This window comes from Mauremys mutica, chromosome 12, assembly GCF_020497125.1.
Source record: "Mauremys mutica isolate MM-2020 ecotype Southern chromosome 12, ASM2049712v1, whole genome shotgun sequence".
NCBI classification, from domain to species: domain Eukaryota; kingdom Metazoa; phylum Chordata; order Testudines; family Geoemydidae; genus Mauremys; species Mauremys mutica.
Window position 1 is genome coordinate 75,818,617 of NC_059083.1, and position 24,460 is coordinate 75,843,076.

The window sequence follows — 24,460 nt, forward strand, 5'->3', positions numbered from 1 at the left end:
GGAGAGGCAGCACAGCCAGCAGAGACAGAAGGGAAGAGGCAGGGCCAGCATCTCTCCGGTTCTGGCCACACTGCTCTCTCCCCAGCCTCCGAAGCAGCTGCAGCTCCGGAGCTGGCGGGCTGCAGCCGTGCCGCTCGGCCCCGCCCCCCAGAGCAGGCTGCAGCCGTGCCGCTCGGCCCCGCCCCCCAGAGCAGGCTGCAGCCGTGCCGCTCGGCCCCGCCCCCCAGAGCAGGCTGTGGCTGCACTGCCGGAGCACGGCCCAGCCTGCTGGAACATGCTGCAACTGCGCCGCCCGGTCTGGCCCACTGGAGCAGGCTGCGGCCGCGCTGCCGGAGCAGCTCCAGCCAGGTCAGAGACATCCTCCCCTGGCCCTCCCCAGATAAGATGGGAAGGGATGAGATGGGGAGAGTGTGGGGGTTCCGGGCTAGGGATGGGGTTATGTGGGGGGTGGTTACAGGGGTTACTCCCGACCCTCAGCTTCTCCCCGCAAAAACATTTCCCCACCAGTTGCCGTCCCGGCCCGTCAGGGTAAGCAGCTGGCGCACTGGGACACTTTCTTCACTTAGGTTTACCATCGTGCCTGCGGACGCTCAAGGTAAACAAATCATCTCAGCCCACCAGCAGCTTATCCTGATGGCTCGGGAGCCAAAGTTTGCTGACCCCTGAGTTATAGGGTCACTTTATGAACGGGTTATAAAAAATGTCCATTTTTACTTATCCATCTTGGGAGGGTTGGCTTATAAACTAACCAGCTTATGATCGAGTATATATGGTAATGATAAAATAGTACAAGGGTCATTACAAATACATTGTAATGACGCTGAAAGTCAGTGCATTACATTTAGTACAATCAAACTTTAAATTAAAATATAATATACAAAAAACACCTGCAGGATTTTCTGATGCTGACATTTTCTGAGGCCGTTAAAACAACGAGAGTAGAAACCATACTTTTTTACACCGTTTTTTCAATAATCTTGTGGTTTTTTACAACAGTACTGTATATAGATTTTCACCTTCAGTTCCCCAAACTAAATTTAGAAATGGACTGATATTCATCTCCTGGTAGCTCTCAGTCCTCCAAGACCAAAGTGTATAACATTGACTTTTTCACGAAGAACGAGGTCCCCAACGAAGGTCCGCTGCAAAATTAATCAAGCTTGAAATAATATACTATTTTCTGTAAAATATAAAATTTGCCACCAGATCTTCAGTTGGGGGAAATTAGCAGAGTGCCACTGACTTCCACGGAGCTATGACAGTTTATATCAGCAGAGAACCTGTCCGCTTGTTTCAAGAATTTGCCTTTCTTGATGTCAACAGTTTTCAAACCCGTATTGGAGGAAGGTCTAACATGAATGGTTTTTGGACATGATTTGCCAAACCCCCTAAATGAATGTCTTGGCTCCTACAGAAAGTCAGTGGGACCCTAACATAATTATAGACCTCTGAAAATCCCCTGAGGTATAGTTGGGAGGGATGGCTACTGATCATTATGGCCTACTTAGAAATGATATACAGAAATGATGGTCCATTATTGTGAATGTCAAATCAAGATGCAATTTATACTCTTCTAATTAATACCATTACTTAGAAATGTACATGTATCGTTCATGCCAATAAATCTACAGCAAAATGATACAAACACACAAGCTTGTGTCACCTACCATGAAATGCATTTTTGCTACTGGTGGTTCTTTGATATCAAACCCTCTCTAAACCCAATCCTGGATCTATTCCACATCCAAAGCTACTACTTGTTGGGTGTGTGGAATGGCTGGGGGATCAGGACCTTAGATGTATTTCAGATATGCAGAGTAAGTATCATTTAAAAAAAACCCAAAACCTACCACACTCTCTAGGCAATGATTAACACCATTTATGATCATATAAATAGAGGATTGTCCTGAAAGAGTGGCCTAAAAACGACAAACTGAGTCAGGACACAGCAGCTGCTTGCTCTTAATCCCAAGTAGGCAATGGAGTTAATTGGCATTCAACATGGGGAGGAGGACATTTGATCATAATCAGGACATTTGAGCAGGGCAGGGTAGTTACTGTTCATCTGGAGAGATGCATCACTGGAAATATCAGAGGGGCTGCGTCCGCGCACCCAGGCATCGGGGTGCAAGAATTGCCCTGAGTAATCAGAGCAGTTGCTAAGACGGGGATGGTAGAAGCCGGGGTGGGGCCTGTAGATCTCCTCGGCCGTGTATCGTTTCATGAACAGGTAGACGGACATCACACCAGCACTCTGAAGGGGAAAAAAATGAAACAAATGCGACTCATAGGATAGGGACCTGGGTTGATTTAATTCTAAATGAATGAATGATACTCAGGAGCCGTATTGGCATTGCCAAGGACAAACAAGACTGTGCAGTTATGAAAGCAGCATGGTCTAGTGGGCAGGGCATCAGACTGGGTGCCTGCAGACCTAATTTCATTCCCTTGCTCTGCAAATGACTTGTGATAAGACGTTGGTTATAGGGTGGCCATGCCAGTAGTTTCAGGAACAGCGTGAAGCTGCTCCCACTGGCATGGCCTCTCTCACGCACAGCACGTGTGAGGTCACGCTGCACAGGAAGATACCATTTTGAGGAGCGCAACACCTCACCCACACCGGCAGGGCTTTTCTCACGCACAGCACGTGTGAGGTCACACTGCACTGAAGGACACCATTTTGAGGAGCGCAACACCTCTCACGCACAGTGCATGCAGGGTCATGCCACACAAGGGGGTGCCATCTTTAAGAGTGTGCCGCCCCACCCCCGCTGGCGTGACTTTGCTTTTAAAAATAGAGTCCCCTGTCCAATACTGGACAAAACCACATCCAGGTTTGCCAGGACCAAACAGGGAAAAAAGCACCCAAAAAGAGGACAAATCAGTTCAAAACTGGACAAATGGCCTCCCGACTTTTATAAGTCACTTCTGCGTTTGCTTCCCCATCTGTAACATGGGATAACAATACACCTGTCATCAAGGTGCTCCTGCTTCTCCTGATTCAACCTACTTTGACCACTGGCATTCAGGGTTTGCACTGGCTGGCAGGAGACAGGCTCAGTTGACAGCAGCAGAATCAGCCCATTTGTTTGTCATTCCATATAGATGTCTACTAACGATTAGGGGCTCCTCAAGATTCTTGCCCTTTCAAATCCCATCACAATCCTCCTTTTCATAACAACCAATTCCTGATGGATTGGCCCAACAGTCAATATTTTAACTCCTGAGAACAGACCATGTTTCTAAGGTTAGGACTACACTGCCCTACAGTATGGACTACAGGGGTGTGACTAGCAGAGAGCACAAAAGTGCTGCACTAACTCCCCCGTGTGGACACTGCGGGCGTGAATAAAAGTTTCCTACTTTGCATTAATGGAGTCCTGTTTGAAGAGGACTACGTTAACGTGGACTAGGAACCTTTTAGTTAACATCCACCCTAGGGAGCTACAGGGCAGCCCTTTGGTGCATACTGCTATTCATATCTCAGTAGTTCAAGCTGTGGGGCAATATAGATGTGTCCTTATAGGCACTCCAGAGAGCTCACAACTGACAAGTACCTCTGTGAGAAGGAAAGAGATAGCAGAGAAAGCAAATGACCATCCGTATTTATAACTGAAGTAAGTCTCTGAGTCCTTGGTCTGGTTCAGCATCTCGTCGTTAATGCTGGATATGTACAGCACCAGCCCCACAACCAGAGATAAACCTGGGAAGGGAGAATGACAGAAGGAAACGTTCTTCAGTAAAGACACAAAGCAGCTCATGGTGGTTTTTCCTTTCAGAGAAAATTTGTATCTAAAATTTAAAATATGTAGGCTGCATTTCAAAAAATTGGGGAAACAGGCTTCTCCTCCATTGAAAGGATCAACGCATTTATGTCATTTTAGTCAAACCATTATGTTCTTAAGCAACACTCTTCTGAACTACAAGTGATCCATGTACGAAAATGCTTTAAAGCTCAGCTGTCACAGCTGCTTGTTTAACACTCCTCTAACGCTATGAATAAAACATTGACGTGTCTCATGTAGGAAGATCCCAGCTGACTATTTTAAAGTTTCAAACTTCCCCTGAGACTGACTTACCCTAAGAAGTAAGGGGCCTTGGTTTTTTTGTTTTGTTTTGTTTTTAAAAGAGTCCAATCTTATGGGAGTGATAAATTGTGGATGCAAACTCCTACATGTCTCATTATACCACTGCAGTCCCAAAGTCGGCTATTAAAGAGCTACCATTTATATACTGCACGGAATAGACTTGGAGACCAAGTTAAGAGCCCCCGAAGTTACTGAAACAATAAGCTAAAAGATATTCTTGGAGAATGCTGAAAACTACAAAAAAAAATCCTCTCACCACAGCTTTTTTCCACAGGCCTCGACAGAGAAATAAAGCAAGGAAAGGCAGATTTATCAGGACTACAGAAAATAGTTTTTGAGTCAAGTATTTTTTTCATCGTTATTCATAGATGGACCTTATGAGATGTAAATTCTAATATTGATTTTCTGTGGCTCCATAGGTCTGGAATTCCTGAGGTTGAGGCTCATATATTGTGCCAGGCTAAGAGACTGCATGGTATCATATCACAGATCAAGTGAAGCAGTCATTATTAAAGCTGGTTGGGAATTTTTCTTTCCCTATGAAAATTTTCACATTAAGCTCTTGATGAAAGCCCAGGCATTGTTGATGGAATAGGTAATTTTCCACAAAATTTCCATTTTGTTGAAAAGCCATTTTTCATCTTTAAAAAAAAAAAGTTTGATAACAATTTTGACCGGGTCTAGCCATAATGTGCCACCTCACCACTGATTTCAATGACGAGTTCTGCTTAAAAATACTATGGCACAATATAGCCCAAAGTAAGGATTTAACAGAGTGTTACTGCAGCTTTACAAATCTGTGGGTTTATATGGCTATTATCCACCCCCCCCCCAAAGTACAAGGGCTTTCAGAAGAAACCAAGGCAGATGAGACAGCAAGTGCAATGTTAAGATCATTCCAATGAAACTCACCAGACAGAATGAAGAAGATTCCTGATACAAAGGCCAGGATGGTTCTGTGAGGCCGAATGTGTCCAATATTGCTCAGTATAAACCCGATGAACATGAAAAAGAGGCTGACCAAAGGGAAAGGCGTAGCAGAACGAATCATCTCTGGTTGTAAAAGGGAGAGGAAAAATGAGAACAGGGTTAGCCCCTCCCTACCTAACACCAGAACTGGGCTAGATTGCACAGACCAGGTTCTTTACATCTCCAAGTTGTAGCTTTCTCTAGATCTCTCTTTTTCCTCTCCTGCTCTCTCATGTGCGTGCTGGCACCCACCCCCAAACCAACACACCAAATCTTCTTTGATAAGCAGTTGACCGAAGGTGCAATTATGCCTGGCTGAGAACACACCTGTTAATGTTTGTATTACAAGTGGTTTCCACCTGAAGCCTTACAAATGCACATCCGATATTTTTTGTGGTAGCATCGCAAGTCTTTTCACTAAACACTTGTCATTATCATCTCAAAAATGTACCAAGCACGGTTAAGGTTCACACTTAGGCCACGTCTACACTACGCGGGTAGTAATCGATCCCCGAATCGATGCCCGTACTCCACCTTGGCAGGAGGAGTAAGTGGAGTCGACGGGGGAGCTGCAGTGGTCTACTTGCTGCCATGAGGACGGCCAGGTAAGTCGAACTAAGATACTTCGATTTCAGCTACGCGAATAGTGTAGCTGAAGTTGCGTATCTTAGATCGATTCTCCCCCACCCCCCTCCAGTGTGGACCAGCCCTTAGAAGTGACAAAAACAAAACATAGGACTTTACAGGGAGAGCAGTGACATTCCATCCTTAACTCATCCCACTCCACAGGGGCTCTAAATCTGCGCAATGCCCCAATCTGTGTGTGCTGTACTCGTCACCAGCGGGGAGAGAATGTAAACTCATCTGTTCCAAAAAAAGCCACCGGCCTTGACCTCTCCAGTGACAGGATGCAGGGCCTGGCTTGTAGCTGCTGTGAGCGCCCCAGCATAAGGGGGAGACATAATCAGACACTTTTGAGCATGTCTGGCATTTCACCAAGTAAAAATTGTAGTTGTACATAAGCAACCGGTTGTACGTTACAACACAGCACTAACAGGCAATCAGAAGCCTCCCTTTGCATCTTGATTTCTGAAGTAATTCCTAGTAAATCCTTAGAACTTTAACTAAAGAATAAATGATACAACAAAAAAAGTAAATAAACCACCTACTTAGAACACTGATTGTTGATTCAGACGTCAGCTGGACGTTCATGGGCATGACGTATTCTATAGTAAAACACCGGCCACGCTCCTCACCTGCAGGGAGAAGAGTCTGATTCATGCTTGTCATTTAATTAAAATGTTTTCTTTAATAGAAGATTGGTTTTATTTTAAATGAATTTCAGTGCATGCAAAAAAACTTGCTTTTCTGCTGCTCTTTGAGTCATAACTGTTGGCATGTGGTGCTGAAGAAAGATGCCTACTAGCTACTGTATCTTTGAGGGACTGGCTTTTTAAAATGTTGCTGGCAAAAGAGTAATAGCTAAGGGAGTACTGTGAGCTGGTCTCATGTATCAAACACGTTAGCTCAACAAATACAAAATTCACATTGTGCTGGTCATTCTGAACATTTATTGGAGGGCAGTGGAAATGGAAAAACAACAAAGCTCAAGCTACGGGAAGTTCATGGTAACATGGAGTACTACTGTGCATTTTCAAACAAACGGCATGTAAACAGCTGTTCCTGAATAGGAGAAAGCTCTGAAAGCTAAGTGCTAATCTGCAGTGAGGGGGATTTTGACAGACCATGCGATTCTAAGTTAGCTAGAGAGGGCTTGGCTTAGGATGACTTCTGATGAGGAAAACAAAGGTTTAACATTTGATACAAAACACATGATTAATCAAAATGGATGATCTGGTGAGTAAAAAGCACAGAAATGTGAATTGGGACATCTGGGTGACCCCTAGCTCTGCCACTGGCTTGGTCCCCTTAGGAAAATTATTTGGGTTACTCTAGCCTTGCACTGTTTTAAACCAGTGGTGCAAGACTTGCAACCCCCCTGAAGAACTGGCGGCGGGGGGGGAGGGAGGGGAGAATTACACTGGTGATAATTATTCTTTGCCTTTCTAAAGCACCTGACACCACCGCACTGCAAACCATTTTATAAACAAAAAAAGCAGGACTGTGACCTCACCCCATCATGCAAGGGAAAACTCTCAACTTCCTTATGCAGACTACTTGCATCACAGGTCACTGCATTGGAGGGAGGGGGAAGCAATCTCCATAGAGCTGCTACTCCCCACTGCACAGGTGGCCAGAAAGTGGGTGTGCAGGAGCAAGGACCAATGGAGCCTCGATTTAGCCCCTCCCATTCCACATCCAGTAGCCGGTTACTTCCTGCTGGAGTATGGGGAGAACCAGGGAGAGAATTGTGATTCAGTAATTCCTTCCCTGCTGTGCTCCTGAGCAGCACAGCTCTGCGCCACCATTCATTCAGGGCAGATTGTAAAGTTACAATTGATGCATAAGGAATTATACCACCCAACCCCCCCTGTGCAAGTGGAGAAACTGAAGCAAAGAAGTGGTTAAGTGGCTTGCCCAAGGTCTGTGCAGAACATCTGCAGCAAAAACAGGAAAGGTAACTAAAATCCCTGGCTCCCGGCCCACTGCTTTACTGGGTAAAGTTCTTCATTGAAGATGATGTGAAAAATCACAAGAGTGAACAGTTCTTTGTACAAAATACCGTACCTGCCAAAAAGCAGACCCTCCAGAGACCAGAGTGCAGCGACATTTTGATTTCGGTGGTCTGATTGTGGGGCAGGATGATTCCCTCCTCCAGGTAAAGCCAGTAGTCGGTGCTAACAGCAATTCCTAAGAGCCCCAAACCGCATACAGCAAACACGCTGCTGAGCAGAGTCAGAGCCTTCCTGCCACATGCGCTCATTCCAAAAAGCATCAGGGTTCGAGACGGCAATAAGGAATAGCTGGAGGGGAGAAAAGATGGCGTGATTAGCAGGGCTGTAGCACAGCCAATCTATTTCCAACTTCGCTTTCTTTAAGGTCTGTAAGTGACAAAAAGCTTTGCCCTCCCCTTTCGTGCTTATTTAGGTCAAGCTGAAATAAACTATTAAAAAAATCACACACTCCCCAGAGAGACAAAGCATTTGAACCAAATGCTACCCAACTGCCACACAGTTTTACTCAAGTGTTCATGGACTTGCTGAACACACTGCCTCTGGGATGTACACATCCAGCCCTAGGGATGTACACACACACACACACACACACACACACACACGAGTTGTTATTATCTATCAGTGGTGTTACTGAGTTGCCTACATTCTACAACCAAAATTGGGGCCCCATCTAATTATCTATCTTAGGGTACGTCTACACTACGGGATTATTCCGATTTTACATAAACCGGTTTTGTAAAACTGATTGTATAAAGTCGAGTGCACGCGGCCACACTAAGCACATTAATTCGGCGGTGTGCGTCCATGGTCCAAAGCTAGCGTCGATTTCTGGAGCGTTGCACTGTGGGTAGCTATCCCGTAGCTATCCCATAGTTCCCGCAGTCTCCCCCGCCCATTGGAATTCTGGGTTGAGACCCCAATGCATGATAGTGCAAAAACAGTGTCGCGGGTGATTCTGGGTAAATGTCGTCACTCATTCCTTCCTCCGTGAAAGCAAGGGCAGACAATCATTTCACGCCCTTTTTCCCTGGATTGCCCTGGCAGACGCCATAGCATGGCAACCACGGAGCCTGTTTTGCCTTTTGTCACTGCCACCGTATGTGTACTGGATGCCGCTGACAGAGGCAGTACTGCAGTGCTACAGAGCAGCATTCATTTGCCTTTGTAAGATAGCAGAGACGGTTATCTGTTGTTCTGTACCGTCTGCCATGTCATTGTAAATTGGCGATGAGATGACGGTTATCAGTCATTCTGTACCGTCTGCTGCTGTCATGGGTGCTCCTGGCTGAGGTCGGCCGGGGGCGCAAAGACAAAAATGGGAATGACTCTCCGGGTCATCCCCTCCTTTATGTTGTATCTAAAAATAGAGTCAGTCCTGCCTAGAATATGGGGCAAGTGTGCTAGAGAACCAGTGTACCAGAGAGCACAGCCGCTCCGTGTCAGATCCCGCAGAAATGATGAGCTGCATGCCATTCTAGGGGGTGCCCCCGCAACAACCCCACCCGTTGCTTCCCTGCTCCCCCAACCCTCCTGGGCTACCGTTGCAGTGTCCCCCCATTTGTGTGATGAAGTAATAAAGAATGAGGAATAAGAAACACTGACTTGTTAGTGAGATAAAATGAGGGGGAGGCAGCCTCCAGCTGCTATGATAGTCCAGGCAGGACAGAATCTTTTCTTTAGACATGAAGGGGGGGGGCTGATGGAGCTCAGCCCCCAGTTACTATGATGAAGACGGTTACCAGCCGTTCTGTACCATCTACTGGGAATGACCAGGAGTCATTCCTATTTTTACCCAGGCGCCCCCGGCCGACCTCACCTGAGGCCAGCCAGGAGCACTCACAGGCTGATGACGACGATGGATAGAAATCATATTGTACCGTCTGCCACCGGGGAGTGGAGAGGATGCTGCTGTTCACTGCCGCAGCATCGCGTCTACCAGTAGAATTCAGTAGACATAGGGTGACATTGAAAAAAGTCAAGAAACAATTTTTTTCCCTTTTCTTTCACGGGGGGGGGGGGGGCGTAAATTGATGAGCTACACCCTGAACCACCCCGGACAATCTGTTTGACCCTACAGGCATTGGGAGCTCAGCCAAGAATGCAAATGCTTTTCAGAGACTGCGGGGACTGTGAGATAGCTGGAGTCCTCAGTCCCCCCTCCCTCCCTCCATGAGCGTCCATTTGATTCTTTGGCTTTCCGTTACGCTTGTCACACAGCACTGTGCTGAGTCCCTGCTATGGCGTCTGTCTGGAGATTTTTTCAAATGCTTTGGCATTTCGTCTTCTGTAACGGAGCTGTGATAGAACAGATTTGCCTCCCCATACAGCGATCAGATCCAGTATCTCCCGTACGGTCCATGCTGGAGCTCTTTTTGGATTTGGGACTGCATCGCCACCCATGCTGATCAGAGCTCCACGCTGGGCAAACAGAAAATGAAATTCAGAAGTTCGCGGGGCTTTTCCTGTCTACCTGGCCAGTGCATCCGAGTTCAGATTGTTGTCCAGAGCGGTCACAATGGTGCACTGTGGGATACCGCCCGGAGGCCAATACCGTCGATTTGCGGCCACACTAACCATAATCCGATATGGTAATACCGATTTCAGCGCTACCCTCTCGTCGGGGAGGAGTACAGAAACTGGTTTAAAGAGCCCTTTATATCGATATAAAGGGCCTCGTTGTGTGGACGGGTGCAGGGTTAAATCGGTTTAACGCTGCTAAAATCGGTTTAAACACGTAGTGTAGACCAGGCCTTAGAGACAGGATGCTGGGCTAGATGGACCACTGGTCTGACCCAGTATGGTCATTCTTATGTTCTCAAAAGTTCACTGCTCCCTGACAAGGCACTAAAGGCTCTGGGCCACAGGGCAAAAGCATAACTAAAACAGAAGAAAAATCACAGCAAATGACAGGTTAGAGAACTGAGAGGCAACAAAGAAGGTTTTGCTAAAGCCATTGTAGCTTGGTGGTGGGAATCAGGTAGCTAGATCTGTTTACTGATTTTACAAAGACACAAGATGAGCTACAGATAAGGGGAGTATCATGCAGCCTTTCCCAAGTGTGTTTGGTTCTTATTGAGCACTACAGAAAACAAGAGAAACAAACAAATAAAATTCCCTCTTGACAACAAACCGACCAAATTTAACACAGGAGCAGAAGGCAACATCTACCTTGTCCTACTTTTAAAATTGCACATGCACTGTTCAAGCTATGTAAAGCTTCAAACAATAAAATGGTAGCTGCTTGAATTCAAGGAGAACACAGTGTTTAATTAAAGTGTACATTGCAAGGTGACAAGGAAGGCAGAAAACTCCTAAACAAACAGAAGAGACAATTTCATATCAATTGTTGGAAGCATTTCCAAAACACCGAGGGGATAACTAATCAGAAATATGGGATAGCTTGGTCTTGTGCCTCTTAGGGCTGCTCTGCGCATTAGCTCGCACCGAAGCCACTGAATTGTTTTTCATTTCACACCTTTTGTTATTTTGGGCCAAGTCAATGTGTGAACACGCTCAGTTTGGAATAAGCGTAACTGAAGGAGGATATTTTTAAGGTGTTTTTTGTTTGTTTTTTTTAAACTTCCTTGTTGAAGTGAAGGAAGGACCAAGCGATTAAAGCAGGAAGCCTGGGAATCAGGAGTTCTGGGTTCCTTTCCCTGCTCTGAGAGTGGGGTTTAGTGGCGTGAGCAGAGGAATGTGGGGGCATGGGAGTCAGGAAGACACCATGGTTCTGTTCGTGCCCTGGCTTTTTAAGATGGATAAATTAATACGTATGTACAGTAACTCACAGGGGGACCTGTAAGACTTCACAGTTTGCAAAGCACTTTGAGAACCTGCAAAGGAGGAGTGCTAGCGCAGACTCATGATTACTGCCCTGGGAAGCAGGTGTCGATAAGTACTTCCTGCCACTGAACAATGATACAGTCCTTGTATCTGCAGCTCAGCCAACAAGTTAAGCTCCTTTAGGCAGAGTAAAATGTACTTTCCGTTTGATAATAATCAAATAAACACACGCAATTAATCTCACCTACAAAGTTTTGCACTGCCTTTCCATTAGACCATACACAGAATATTAAAATAAAAGATGAAAGCAGTTTTCCTGAGTGTAAATGTTCTTTACACAACATTATGCTTCAAAAGACATACATGGTGAAGAGGCTCAAACTATGTAAAAGGACAGTACCCTATTCCTAACCACTAAAACTAAGTGCAAAGGAGTTAACTGAATCTTGGAAAGAAATATACTTGACTCTTTCTACACTGACACTGTGCACATAAGATGCTGACTTAAGCTACAAAAAGTGCTGTCACTTGAAGAATGTGGCCCAGCCAAGACCCTGGTATTACCCTTGCCTATGGCTTTGATGAAGAGTCTGGTTTTTTGTTTGGTTTTTTTTACATGGTTTTCTCAGCTCATGGGAAACCCTGATGTTCAATATTTGCCACTGGTGACTAAGGGGTGTGGAAGCAGGGAAAGAATTAATAAGGATTTGAAGGGGATCTTAATGCATGTCAGTTAGTTAGCAAGAGTTAGCCCAGCTGTAACCCTAATGACGTGAGACTTCTAGAAGCAAGGATAGTGTGAGACATAGGGAAAGAACTGTGTACAAAGTTATTACGACCTTGTAACTGATAACCAAATATGCAGGCTTGCTTTTCTTAGGAGTGAGACAAACAAGATAGCAGAATGGCTTATGTATAAACAAAATGTAGTTGTTGCTCTCTATTGTCTGTATTATTGCTAGTTATTGTCTGTAACAAAAGTATAAAGGCTTGCTGTAATTGTTTACCAGTTGAGAGACCTGTCCAGGACTGGGGCGACCCTGTGTCCTATGGCACTCTCTCCCTCCATTGTAATTACTGGAGAAATAATAAAGTATTTGATTTTGCTGCACCCAAACGAAAAAGCGAGAACTGAGTTTTTCTCCGACAGGGGTTTTGTATGTGGTTAGCAACACCATAAAGATACAAAATAGAGATTGTTTCTTTCATTCAAACATCGGGCAGCAGGAGCTATCAAGCCTGAAATTATGCGACCATTACTTGCCAGACACCCACACTATAGAGCAGCATATGCAATTACAGCCTTGAAGTCAACTATACCCCTACAGAGAACATCAGCAGCAAGATACACGTTATACGTGTGCAGAAACACCAAGACACTTTTTCTGATATATTGGTGGGGCAAAGCCAAGTCGGGATGGGTGGTTATGGGAAAAAGAAGAGATTCTTGTTCCAAAGACATCTATAACACTTCCATTTAATCACCTCTACCCTATTCCTACTGACCAAACTCTCCTCTGTGGCTTGAAAGCCAAAATCATGTAATAACTGAGAAAAAAATAAGATTTTTGCCCCTTTGAGAATATTTCCCCATCCCCTAAGGAACTGTTGTGATCAGAAAAGTGACTATGCAGATATGGCATCTTCCTGTTCGTCAGTTCTACTCCCTGGGTCCATATTGAGTCATATTTTTCTGACTACAGTGTCTACAAGAAAAAGTTTACTGTGTTTTACTCCTGTTAATACTTCTGAGCCAAAACAACTAAGGGAGCTGGATTCTATTCCTGGCTCATGTATCATCAACAGGACTGCCAGCACAGGGCCTGATTGTGAGGGCTTGACTATACAGTGAGTTAGCACATGGCAAGCTGGGGTGTCAATCTGCATTGCTGTATCCTGCCGCACACTAACTGTCCATGTAGAACCTACTTCTGTGCTCCAACCTATTGCCGCAAATCACACCACAGAACTTTTAGGGTACAGAAGCACGGTCCCCAAGGATGGTTAGTGCACCTCACACTACAGCAATGTAGATTTACACCCAGCTTGCCGCACGCTAACTCGCCGTATCGACATGCCCAGAGAAGTGATGAGCACCGTAAAGTCCACTGAGGCTAATCAGAAGTGAGTTTTTAATGTACTGCAGGGATTGTTCTTTCTGATCCCTTGTCCAGGACCAGCGCTTGCAGAAAATATACTGGTCTGGCAGAATTTGTACTGGTTTACTGGTGCATTTCTAGCACTGACTTGAAAGGTCAGACTTCAAAATCACGCCATTCTGATTGCTGCTAATCTTTCATCTCCCCCACTTCAATTCTCATGTGGTTTTAACAGCTGATCTCTGAGGACTCGTGAGAGACACTGAGGGAGAGAATGGACCCCAACCATGGCCATGTGCCTCCCCGGCACCTCCCTGGACCCAGAACTGTGCAAGAGAGTCCCCCCACACACATACTCTGGGGGCACTAGAGAAGACTCCAGCCATCAGGGGAAGAACCTGCAGGCCCCTTGGAGAACTTTCTGCAGTTCTGACTGGACTCTCTCTGCCCTGTGCTGATCAGCTGTTTGCACCAACCCTCCCCTTCTGCCTCACCCACCGGCTCTTCACCTCTGCATCACCCCTCTTACCCACTTCTCCCCTCCCCCTTAGCCCAGCTCCCCCCAAACTCACAATAAATAAATAAATACATTGAGGCAGTAACATGACATTTGCCACCATCACATTGTTCACTCTGCCCCTTTCCCCACCCTGTGTCCATCTTTCTATTTAAGCTCTTTGGTTCAGGGACAGGGGGTTTTTTGGGCTCCGAGGTGCTACAGTAATACAATACTAATATGGCTGTTATGCCTTGTGAATGGCTCGTAAGAGGGAGATTTCTCAAAGGTACAAACAGGAGACAGGTTTGACTTTCAGTAGGAATTGGGCATTGTGCCACGAAGAAAGGAGATTGTTGGGGTTCCAGTGAAATCATGTGAAGAATTAATTTTTTAACGCTGGTGATTTGCGAGATCCTGACCCTTAGAACTGTCCCTGCTTCTTCAGTCTCACTACACTCTTTTGGTACCAGTCCAGGGACGAATACAGAAAGTCTGGAATGTAATCTGGAGTCTTAATGCTTTCCCTCCTGGTTTATACATGTAACACTCCCATGATAATTGTGCATGTACCTCTCCACAACAGACGCCCTTCGGAAACCTTTGAAACAAACACTGGTGTCATTACAAATGCTGTTCATCGAAGCGCACGAGTGACTTACTTGACATTCTCACCCATTTCTCCAAGATCTCAAAAATAAATTATTATTCTGGACCTGATCTCTGTACCCAATTCTCTATGGCAGCAGAGGAGAGACCAACGCAAGAGCAATCACCATTGTCTGTGTAAGCAGGTTGTGAAAAATAAATCAGTCTGTATTTCAGCTGGCTGATCAACACTGACCACAGCAACAGATCCAAGCTTTAAAGCCCTCAAGTGCCAACGGCAAACGACCCTCCTTTCAACCCCAGGTCCCGGTTGAAAGAGCAGAGCTAAATCAAGGGAAGATGGAAGCTATTAGTGCTAAAGCCACTTGCTAGAATGCAGTCTCCAATTTACTGCTGTTTGCGGCAAAGTGAAGCACTGAGAAAGTTCTCTCAGTTGACAAGAGAAAATGTTTCATTTATGGACACACACTGGGATGCAGCAGGACAGATGGGGTGGCCTGGTTGTGTGATTTCAAAAGCGAAGTGCTAGGCAGGGAAAGCAGGAGAGAATCGAGGCTATAAAGTAAACGCGCCCACACACACAAAGGTAGAATTAGGAGAGGAACTAAAGCAAAGGCAGAGATTAAAGAGAAAATAAAGAGAAACTAATAGAACACAGTGAAAAGAGGAAGGTGAAACCCACTGAGTGAGCTTTCAAGTTCATGAAGAACAGTAGGGAAGTAGGTAGCAGCCAGCAAGTTCAGAAAGAGAGAGCAAGGATGGGGTAAGAAAGACCAACTCCCCACTAAGTTGCAGCAAAGCTTTTCCATTGGACTAAAAATAAAGGGCTTTCAAGAAGAAAGGTCTCCTCCTCAGGACACAATGCAGCCCATACAAGAAGCCAAGGATAAATAGGTCAAGGGAGAATGGATCTTTCCAAACTTAACTTTGCAAAGTTGCAGAGAGTCCAGACTCGATGGAAGCACTGTCCCAGTTTGTCCCACTGCTTTAAGACAATTAGCAAGGATACCACTGGACACAGCACAATGCCAGACAGACTCATGGTCAGGCAAATCCTCACCTTCTCAATGCAGAACCAAACAGGATGATGCTACAAGAGAGCAGGCACCGCCATGGATTGCCTTGTATCACGTCTTACTCCAGATCTTAGCTTACAGCCCAGTGGAAAGCACAAAGGTCAACTGACCTACATGAAGATGCTCTGAGCCCACTCCCAACTGAGAGAAGGGAGGCAGAACAGACCAGGAGGATGAGGCTCCACAGCTACCCAGACAGTTCTAGTCTCTGTTGGGCTGGGTTTTCAAGAGAGCTCAGCTCCAGTGAGACACCCAAATAAGAGTCAGGTTTTCGAAGGTACGCAGCACCCAGAAACTCTCATTGTGACACCCAGCACGCTGGGTGCTTTTGAAGATCTGGCTCAGCGTGTCCCACCGAGATGGCTTTTCAGCTCTTTGGCCCTGTCCCAGCAAATAAAAGAGACTCTTAAGCAGGGAGCCAATTTCTTACCTGTTAACAGGGAGATTTTCAAAGGCACAGATGGGAGTTAGGGACCCAGCTGCCATTGACATCCAGTGGGCGGGAGCACTTTACTGCCCCTTGTGCCTTTGAAAATCTCCCCATGCTGCTCTCCAGTTTCAAGCAGTGCTGGCTGGTGGAAAAGCCACACTTGCCAGCACTCTGAACCGGCAATGTGACAAGACTGTATATGTCTGCGTCAGTCTACAAACTCCATTCTGGTGTGTGAAAGTCCCCTTTTGATTGACAAACTGTGCTGTGCTTCATTTTGACAACTTAAAGGTGCAGGAAGGGTAAGCAACATTCCTAAGGTCACAGAGGGTGACTATGGCAGAGGCAGGCACTGAACCCAGGTTTTCTGAATCCTAGTCCAGCACCCTAACCAGAAGACTGTTTCACCTCTTCAAGTGGTTCCCTACACTGTACACTACACACCCCATGCAACTTCTGTAGTGAGGTGATACAAGGCCCAGCCTCATTCACAACGCACCGTACAATGGCTATGACTGGCTTTCAATGGCCCTAGCAATTTCTAAATAATATGGGGGGGGACAGGACAATAGCTTGCATAGACGCCATTTTAGGTCATGTGCATAATTTTTAAGACCTCATTTACACATTAGTTGCTAGATCAAAACATAACCCTGGAAAGCTCATCTTCAACATACCCTGCCTACTCTCAGCAAGCAGAACCACCACACTTTGAAGGTCAGCAAAACTCAGGTTCCGGGGGATCGGCCAAGGCGGCAAGCCTAGGACCCTCCACAACAAATGCCTTTGCGCCTGGCTCTCAAGAGTTCAACTCTGCAGAAGCAGCCGGCAGAAGTGCGGAGATTGGGACAGAGCAGAGAGAGAAAAGTAGCCTCTTGGGTAGGAAGGTCCCAGACCATATGAGTCTCAGTTGCCTCTGTCAAAAGGATTAAAATGAGAAACATAAAGGGCTGAGTAAACAGAGAAACTGAAAGGAGGTACAGGCTGTCTGTCCATGTTACAGTGAGACTCTGACCGAGTGGTTTGATAGAAAAGAGTTGAACAAATTGATTCTTCAAAAGAAAAGCAGGATCTAAGTTCTCCCTGACCTCTGAATACTTCCTATTAATTCAAACTTTAGTTACATAAACTCTTAATTACTAACAAGGAATGTCACCTTTCTTTTGGTAGTCCTTTCACGCCATGCAGTCAGCACCCAGGCATTCAAAAGCCTGTATACAATATTAATCTACCTGCTGTACTACTCTGTTGTGAATTCCCGAGTAACAGCACCATTCAAAAATCCAGACATTAATACATAATCAGCTCTGGATGCAAGATTTACGAAGGAGGAATATTCATCACTGTAGAAGTCTGCAGATAAACCTGGAGGGAGAAGAATCAATTGTGAATTTCACTCTAGGCTGCAGAATTCTCATTGCTCTGTCTTACTGATTATGATACGTGTCCACTGACCTCTGTTCATGGTACTATATCATACTGGCAGCACTTTCCCTTTTATATTCTAAATGTTTACAGTCTAGTAATCCAACAAACTAACAATCCTATTTTGCCTTCAGCATTTTGTGTTACCTCACACTTGCATGTCTGCCTCAAATGGAGGCTTTAAAGAATTTTAATACAGAGACACTGAAAGCAGCACACTCTAGCTGAATGTAGAATAGTTCAGTGAAAGGTGGAGAGGAGCGGATGGTTTAGAGGATTGGTAATTGGACATGCCACCTTCACGTCAAGGCCAGTTCTGACTTAACCTGGTAGTGGATGAAATTACCATACCTGTACTGACTTCCAGGTGCAATTTAAGATGTTGCTGATCTACCGAGCACAGAATGGTTTGAGCCCTGGCTAAGTGAGAGATCCCCAGTTTCCTTATGCACCAGATGGAGTCAGTTATCTACCTATGGTACTTGTATGGCCTTTGTGATTATGTGGAATTGCTATATATTAATCTATGGCTATTGATGGGCAGTAAACATGTGAGGTAAAGTTAATGTGTAACTATGGTGGGTTATTAGAATGTTCTGTAGGACTGTATTGACCTAACTTAATGCGGGGGCGGGGGAGAAGCAAACAAGAAGACCACAGAGGTCTGGATAAGAACACCCAAGCACAGCCCTGAAAGAGGATGAGGCAAGCTGTTAGTTTCAAGTATCCTGTCTCTGACAAAGTTGTAAACCTTGTTTTGCCAGAGCTGAAAGTTACCAGATCAAAGACCTAACAAACAGTTACAATTGTCTTGATTTCTGCAAAGGGGGACACTAAGGATTATATTTTAAGGCGGAAAAAACGAACGGTAAAAAAAATGGCAAAGGATAAGCAAGAACTAGCAAGAATTGACTAGGACTGACTGCAAATGTGAATCCGTAGCCCGAGCATACACTTAAGGCCAGCTTCCATTTTCATTTAAGGCAACGCGAGTTTTGGAACGGACTGCACTGGGAGAAGGGTTTCACTCTCAAGGGTGTGCCACATATCCGGGCTTGACCTGTTTCCACTGAATTCAATGGCAAAATTACCATTGTTTTGAGTTGTTTTCATAGAGAAGTGATACTGTTAATATAAGAAAAGAGGTACCAACATCCCAGAAAGATGAAGACAATAAAAATCCCACGAGACTAAATCAACATACATGGAAGCAGGTTGCCCACTGGACTAGGTGCCAGGAGACCAGGGCTCTATTCCCAGCTCTGCCACCAACTTGCTGTGTAACCTTTGCTAAGTCACTTCACCTTTCTGTGCCTGCCCCCTCCTACCCTTTGACTTGTCTATTTAGACTGTAAGCACTTTGGGGCAGGGATTGTGTCTCACTGTGTGTCTATATAGCACCCATCTCAGAGGGTGCATTTAAGACAAACACTTGCCAGGCATTATTACTTTACTGGTGTCATCTTGAGGTTTAAGATGCGCAAATCATCATTCATGCCACTCAGGGCCGGCTCCAGACCCCAGCGCGCCAAGCACGCGCATGGGGCGGCATTTTAACTGGAGGGCGGCAGGCGGGTCCGGCGGACCTTCCGCAGTCATGCCTGCGGGAGGTCCACCGGAGCCACGGGACGACTGGACCTCCCGCAGGCATGACTGCAGTGGGTGCGCTGGTCCGGCGGCTCATGTGGACCTCCCGCAGGCATGACTGCGGAAGCTCCACCGTAGGCGCGGGACCAGCGGCACGTCTGCGGGAGGTCCCGCAGAGGCGCGGGACTGGCGCCCGGCAGCGCAAGCGGCGCAGCGCGCCACCCTGCTTGGGGCGGTGGAATTCGTAGAGCCACCCCTGATGCCACTGGAGATCGAGATCCATCCTCAGTCTCACAAAGTTACTGACAAATTTAAGGCACTTCTTGTATTTAAAGAGAGAAACAAAATCTCCTTTCATAGCTTTTCCAGCAGGATAGTAAAATGCATTGTGACAGATTAAAAACCTGGACATCTTTTCTGCATCCAGACACACAAGGTATTTTTAAGACGTTTTAGTTTGAACTAGAAATGAAAAAAATCCCACATGCTCTTACAATGCCAACCATCTTAGCCCTGTATGAACCATGAGTTAGACATTAAGTCATGAAATTTCTCTGTGCTACAAAGTTTTACCAACGTAGGCTAACAATAACTCATTGCTAAAGGATGTTAATTACAGAAGGCACAGAGACAAGGATTCTCCATGCTCCCGGATTATTCTGATTTGTAGCACATGCATTGGCAGGTAAGTGGAGGATTAGGATCTTGACCAACATTTCCCCTATCGACCCTTCTCTTTGAGTGCTTGATGCATCTAGGGAGCTACAGACAGTGACATGACAGCTGGAGTTATGTTAAGCAGAAGTGGGGGTGGAGGGAACAACCCCAAGAGCCGAATTAGAAATTCCACCTCACTGCTCTCTCGGGTTCTTACATTCCAGGCAGCACACACAAGTAAAGATGTCTGTGTGGCAGAGGTTTTAAAACAGGGCAGCTTACGATTAATAGAGGGGGTTCTCCCCACACTTGAATGTTTCCATGCAGCTCCTGCTTGGGAACATTGTCGTGGATTCCATTTTGCAACGTGGGCTTCCCTTTCCTCGTGACAAGTGAAAGAAAGCAAGATGACCCTGAAAAGAAATCCCCAGAGCACCATCCATCTCCGAGCAGTGAGCACTGCAGACTGTACACTGTAGAGCTTGTGAGTGTGCAGAGAGGGACTCAGAGACCTGCCTTATTATAGACAATTGCTACCACGGAGCAGCACCCTGCAGATGCTGCTGTTAGTAGTCAGCCCAACAGCAGATTACATCCCCTTTCGCCACTTAGAAACCAGCCTTGCCACAAACTCACTGAGCATGGAAATGGTATCCGAATTAAACCAGAGACTGACTTCGGGATAAACACTTCAGACACGCAGCTTAGCAACTCCTGGGCATTAGCCAGCTACATTAAAATCAACTAGCCAAGTACAACCTTTGTTTACTTATGGCTTTACTAAAGCAGTTGGGTCTGGGGCCACTCAGGTGGCAATAGAATAGCAGCCCTAAAAACCCAGCCGTAACATCATCCTGATTATGACAGGGGTCAAGACTAATCATTTGGTGAGGATTCCTCCCTCTCGCTTTGCTTCGTCTCCCCAATTAACTTTCACTGGAACACATCCTAACTGCCATCATCGGTTATCCAGTTTGAGTGCGATTCTGAAGCATAGATAGACGAATGTACCACGGCTCTTTTGATGTATTCAAACTCTGTGCTTCCTCTGACTTCAGCAAGATTCATTACAACCTCCTGGGCTGAATTGCTAATGTCCCAGGAGACACAACAGGAAAATCCTTGCAGAAATGCAGAGGAGTCCGTTGCCGTTCCCAACACATCTACAATTTTATATCCTATAACTTAACCTCCCACATCCACACCCACTTCCCCTCCCCCGCTCTTTCTCTGTCTCATCTATTTATACAGTGAGCTCCTTGGAGCAGGCACCATCTATTCCGGGCCTAGCACAACGGAGCCTCAATCTTGGGGGAGGTCTTTGCGCCCCTGATGCAAATAATGATTAAAACAGAGAGTGGACTTTGGAAATGGTCACATCCCCCAAAATACACAGCACCATCTGCACTAGAGGGAGAGGGCCTTTGTCCACCCTTCCCACCAGACCCAAAGGGACCTGCACGGGATAACAAGCCGTGCCCCCCGACCCTTGAATCTTCCACAGCAGCATCCAAGAGGAATTTGCAGGGAACAGCCAGCACTGGATATAGATGAGGGTGCAGGGTGTGAGTTAAGGCCTTCCAGTCCCCTGCATTGGCGGCAGAGGGACCCAACCCAAGCCCCAGTATCCCTCCCTCCAGATGAGGAGCAGCAGAAGAGCCTCTGCAGCCTCCTGACACCATCTTTCATTCAGCTCTGACACTTCAACAATGAGCATCTTTTCCTTATCTGCTCTATTGCCACTGGCTGTTCCCTCTTCATCCCGCCCCCTATCAGCGCCCCCTTTCAGCTTCCCAGCCTCACTCCCTTCTACCCCCCTCTGTGCCTTCTATCCCCCTCTCCTTTCCCACGCCCCTTCCCACCATCACCCTCCCTCAGGTCAATCCCAACAAGTGCCACCCCAAAGCAAACCAAAACCAAAGAAACCCTAACGTCAAGTTTTCATAACACAAATAAGCCCAGTTTTTAAAAAGCAAACCTCGACGGCTAGCACTAGCACGGCGTGTGCCTGTCACCACCCAGACCTTTGCTCTTTGTGCTTGGAAAACACCTAGCACATTTTGGGCACAACCTGAATATAAATATTTCAGAAGAATCTGCCCTTTCAGGGTAACTAATTTTCAGGCTCATGGTTGCGGGCAGAGCTGATCAGAAACTGTGCGGCTGAACTAGCACCAACAAATCATTCCAGCCCAGCGAGAAGTGAAGAAAAAACTGTTCCCATCCCTCTGCCGGTCTGTAGGCACACAAGGGCTGATCTCATTCACACACCTGGCAGATGCTTCGGCAGAAAGAGTGAGGAGAACATTTGGCAAGCCTGATCATTTTCTTGCTCCTTTACTGCAGTGCCTGGTATGGACATGCTTTCTTTGGGCATCACACCAAGAAATCTTGCCCCTACCCCTACTCTCTATTTCCCTTGGATAAACACACTTCCTCTGGCCAGTTAAATCCCACTTGTGCTGATGAATTTCCCTCCTCCTCCTCTGACCTGTAAGTGCAAATCATTGATGGAAGGATACTTTCCCATCTTGTGCTTTTCTGTCTGAATGCTCCCCCCAGATCCCAGCGCTACAGCTACTAGACAGCAGGACTCTCTGTACAAGCACTTCCATGCCATGCAGGTGGATTGCAACATGGTTCACTGCTAGCCAACTGGCATACACAGCATGCTCACCTCCCTTCCCCCTGCTTGCCAAAGGCGTGAGAATCCTGACCTGAGGTCACACTTCTCTCCCCTACAGCAACATATTATTCCATCAGCTGAGTCACAATGCTAAACCCTCGGGAGATCAATGCATAACTAGTTTCTGGTGAATCCACTATGTAAAACTTCAGGCCAACCCAATACAACAAGAACACAATTTGGCACAAGTACTTTTGCCATCTATGTAACTGGGGGGAATCACTCGTTAAAGAAGATGCTTTTCACATTGAGCTGAAGGCCACTGGAATAAGAATGTTTAATATTGCACAATTAGCTTTTACTATGGACGTCATCTCCCGCTCTTTCCCTAACTAGCAGGTGTGCAGGGGAAAACTAAGATTGCAACAGCTGGTTTTGGCTCTGTTTTGAGACAAATTGTTCTTCCTTTCATCATTGGTGATTACTTCCTAGCACCTGGGTTTTTAACTAATGGCTGTGTCAACTAATGAATTCTCGTTTGCTTCTGTGAATGCCACATTATAGTTCAACCTCTTTATTGAATGTAACCTTGTGGCTTTGGACATGCATTTTTGCAGCAGGACCTTGACACCTAGTGGACAGACTGTACCTGGGAAGCTCTGACAAAGCAGTCAAGGGATCAACAGCAAGCATGTCGGGGTGACCAGAGAGCAAGCATGACAAACAGGGATGGGGGGAGTAACAGGGTCCTATATAAGACAAAGCCCCCAATATTGGGATGGCCCTGATAATATTGGGACGTCTGATCACCCTAAACTTATGTCTTTACAACTTATTTGTGTGGGTTATGAAAAGATTCTTAGTATTTATTCTATTTCAGTCAATTCTGTGGCAAAAGGTATTACAATGTACTGTACATGTATGTAGATAGTAGCCAGATTCTACGGTAGGTCAGTAAGTTATTTCCTTTCCTTATCTTACATTCCAAAGTTGAAGCTGAAGCTGCAAGTTTCCTGGTATGGACTGTGCCAGATGGGGAATCATTCAGCTCAATGAATATATTCAACAGCTACAGTAGAGCTACAAGGAATTGGAGAAATAAACATAAAAACATGTCTGACTCCTGGCCATCAAGCTGAACAGCTGCGCATCAAGCGCTGGCAGATAAAGGAAATGGCTCTTAGGGAACCTGCTCATTCCTTATTCTGCATGTTTAACAATCCCAGAAAGCCCCCAGGGCCAAACCTTGCTCATGCAAATATTCTCACTCAAGTCAATGGAGAGATGTGCACGAGAAAGATGGGTGGGATTTCTTCCTAAGAGCATTTACACTGCTGGTGCAAAGCAGCCCTAAAGCAGCTCTAACTGGCTACGGAAGGGCCGGCAGTGGTGCTGCCCCAGGATATGCCTACATTTAAAAGGATGCAGCAGCGCGGCTGCAGCTGCACCACTGTAGCACGTCAGTATAGACACTCACTACAGCAAAGGGACAGTTCTCCCATCACCATAGCTAATCCACCTCCCCGAGAGGCCATAGCACTCTACACTGGGGGTTGGAGGTTGGCTTAGCTACGTCTCTCAGGAGCGTGGATTTTTCACACCCCTGAGAGATGTAGCTATGTCGATGTCAGTTTCCAGGGCAGACCAGCCCCAGTGCAGTGGCCCCTATGCCATGCCCCACTATTTGTGTAAGGAGTGTGGCTGGAAGGAGGGGAATGCAACCAAGGCTCTGTAGTGGGGTGGTTACCCGCCCCTGCCCTGCGGGGCTAGAAACAGCCCAGGAGAGGGCTGGGGCTGAGGCAAGAAGCCTGGGCTGATTGGGGGAAAGTAGGCTCAGCCGGGGCCATGCCTCAATCAGGCCCAGCTGGCCCCTATAAGAGACTGTGAGCCAGAGGCCCAGGCAGACTCCCTCTGCCTGTAGAGGGAGAAGGGCCTGGATTCAGGAAGCTAGAGACAGGATACCTGAGTGGAGCAGGGCT

General features: G+C 46.3%; 1 protein-coding gene across 2 annotated transcripts in view; it reads right to left on the reverse strand.

The window, feature by feature from the left end:
• Positions 1 to 354: 354 nt before the first annotated feature.
• CACNG5 (calcium voltage-gated channel auxiliary subunit gamma 5) overlaps positions 355 to 24,460 on the reverse strand; it is a 39,427-nt gene continuing 15,321 nt past the window's right edge. Inside the window, exons 1-6 of one of the 2 annotated variants that reach the window (XM_044983471.1) lie at positions 17,419 to 17,540; positions 7,746 to 7,981; positions 6,227 to 6,313; positions 5,001 to 5,141; positions 3,558 to 3,703; positions 355 to 2,254 (exon numbers count right to left, since the gene is read on the reverse strand). In XM_044983471.1, the coding sequence (XP_044839406.1) occupies positions 1,997 to 2,254; positions 3,558 to 3,703; positions 5,001 to 5,141; positions 6,227 to 6,313; positions 7,746 to 7,953 (840 nt within the window). In that variant the 5' untranslated portion in view covers positions 7,954 to 7,981; positions 17,419 to 17,540 and the 3' untranslated portion in view covers positions 355 to 1,996. Of the gene's footprint in view, positions 2,255 to 3,557; positions 3,704 to 5,000; positions 5,142 to 6,226; positions 6,314 to 7,745; positions 7,982 to 17,418; positions 17,541 to 24,460 lie in introns of those variants that run through there. The other variant, XM_044983472.1, reaches the window with a different exon arrangement.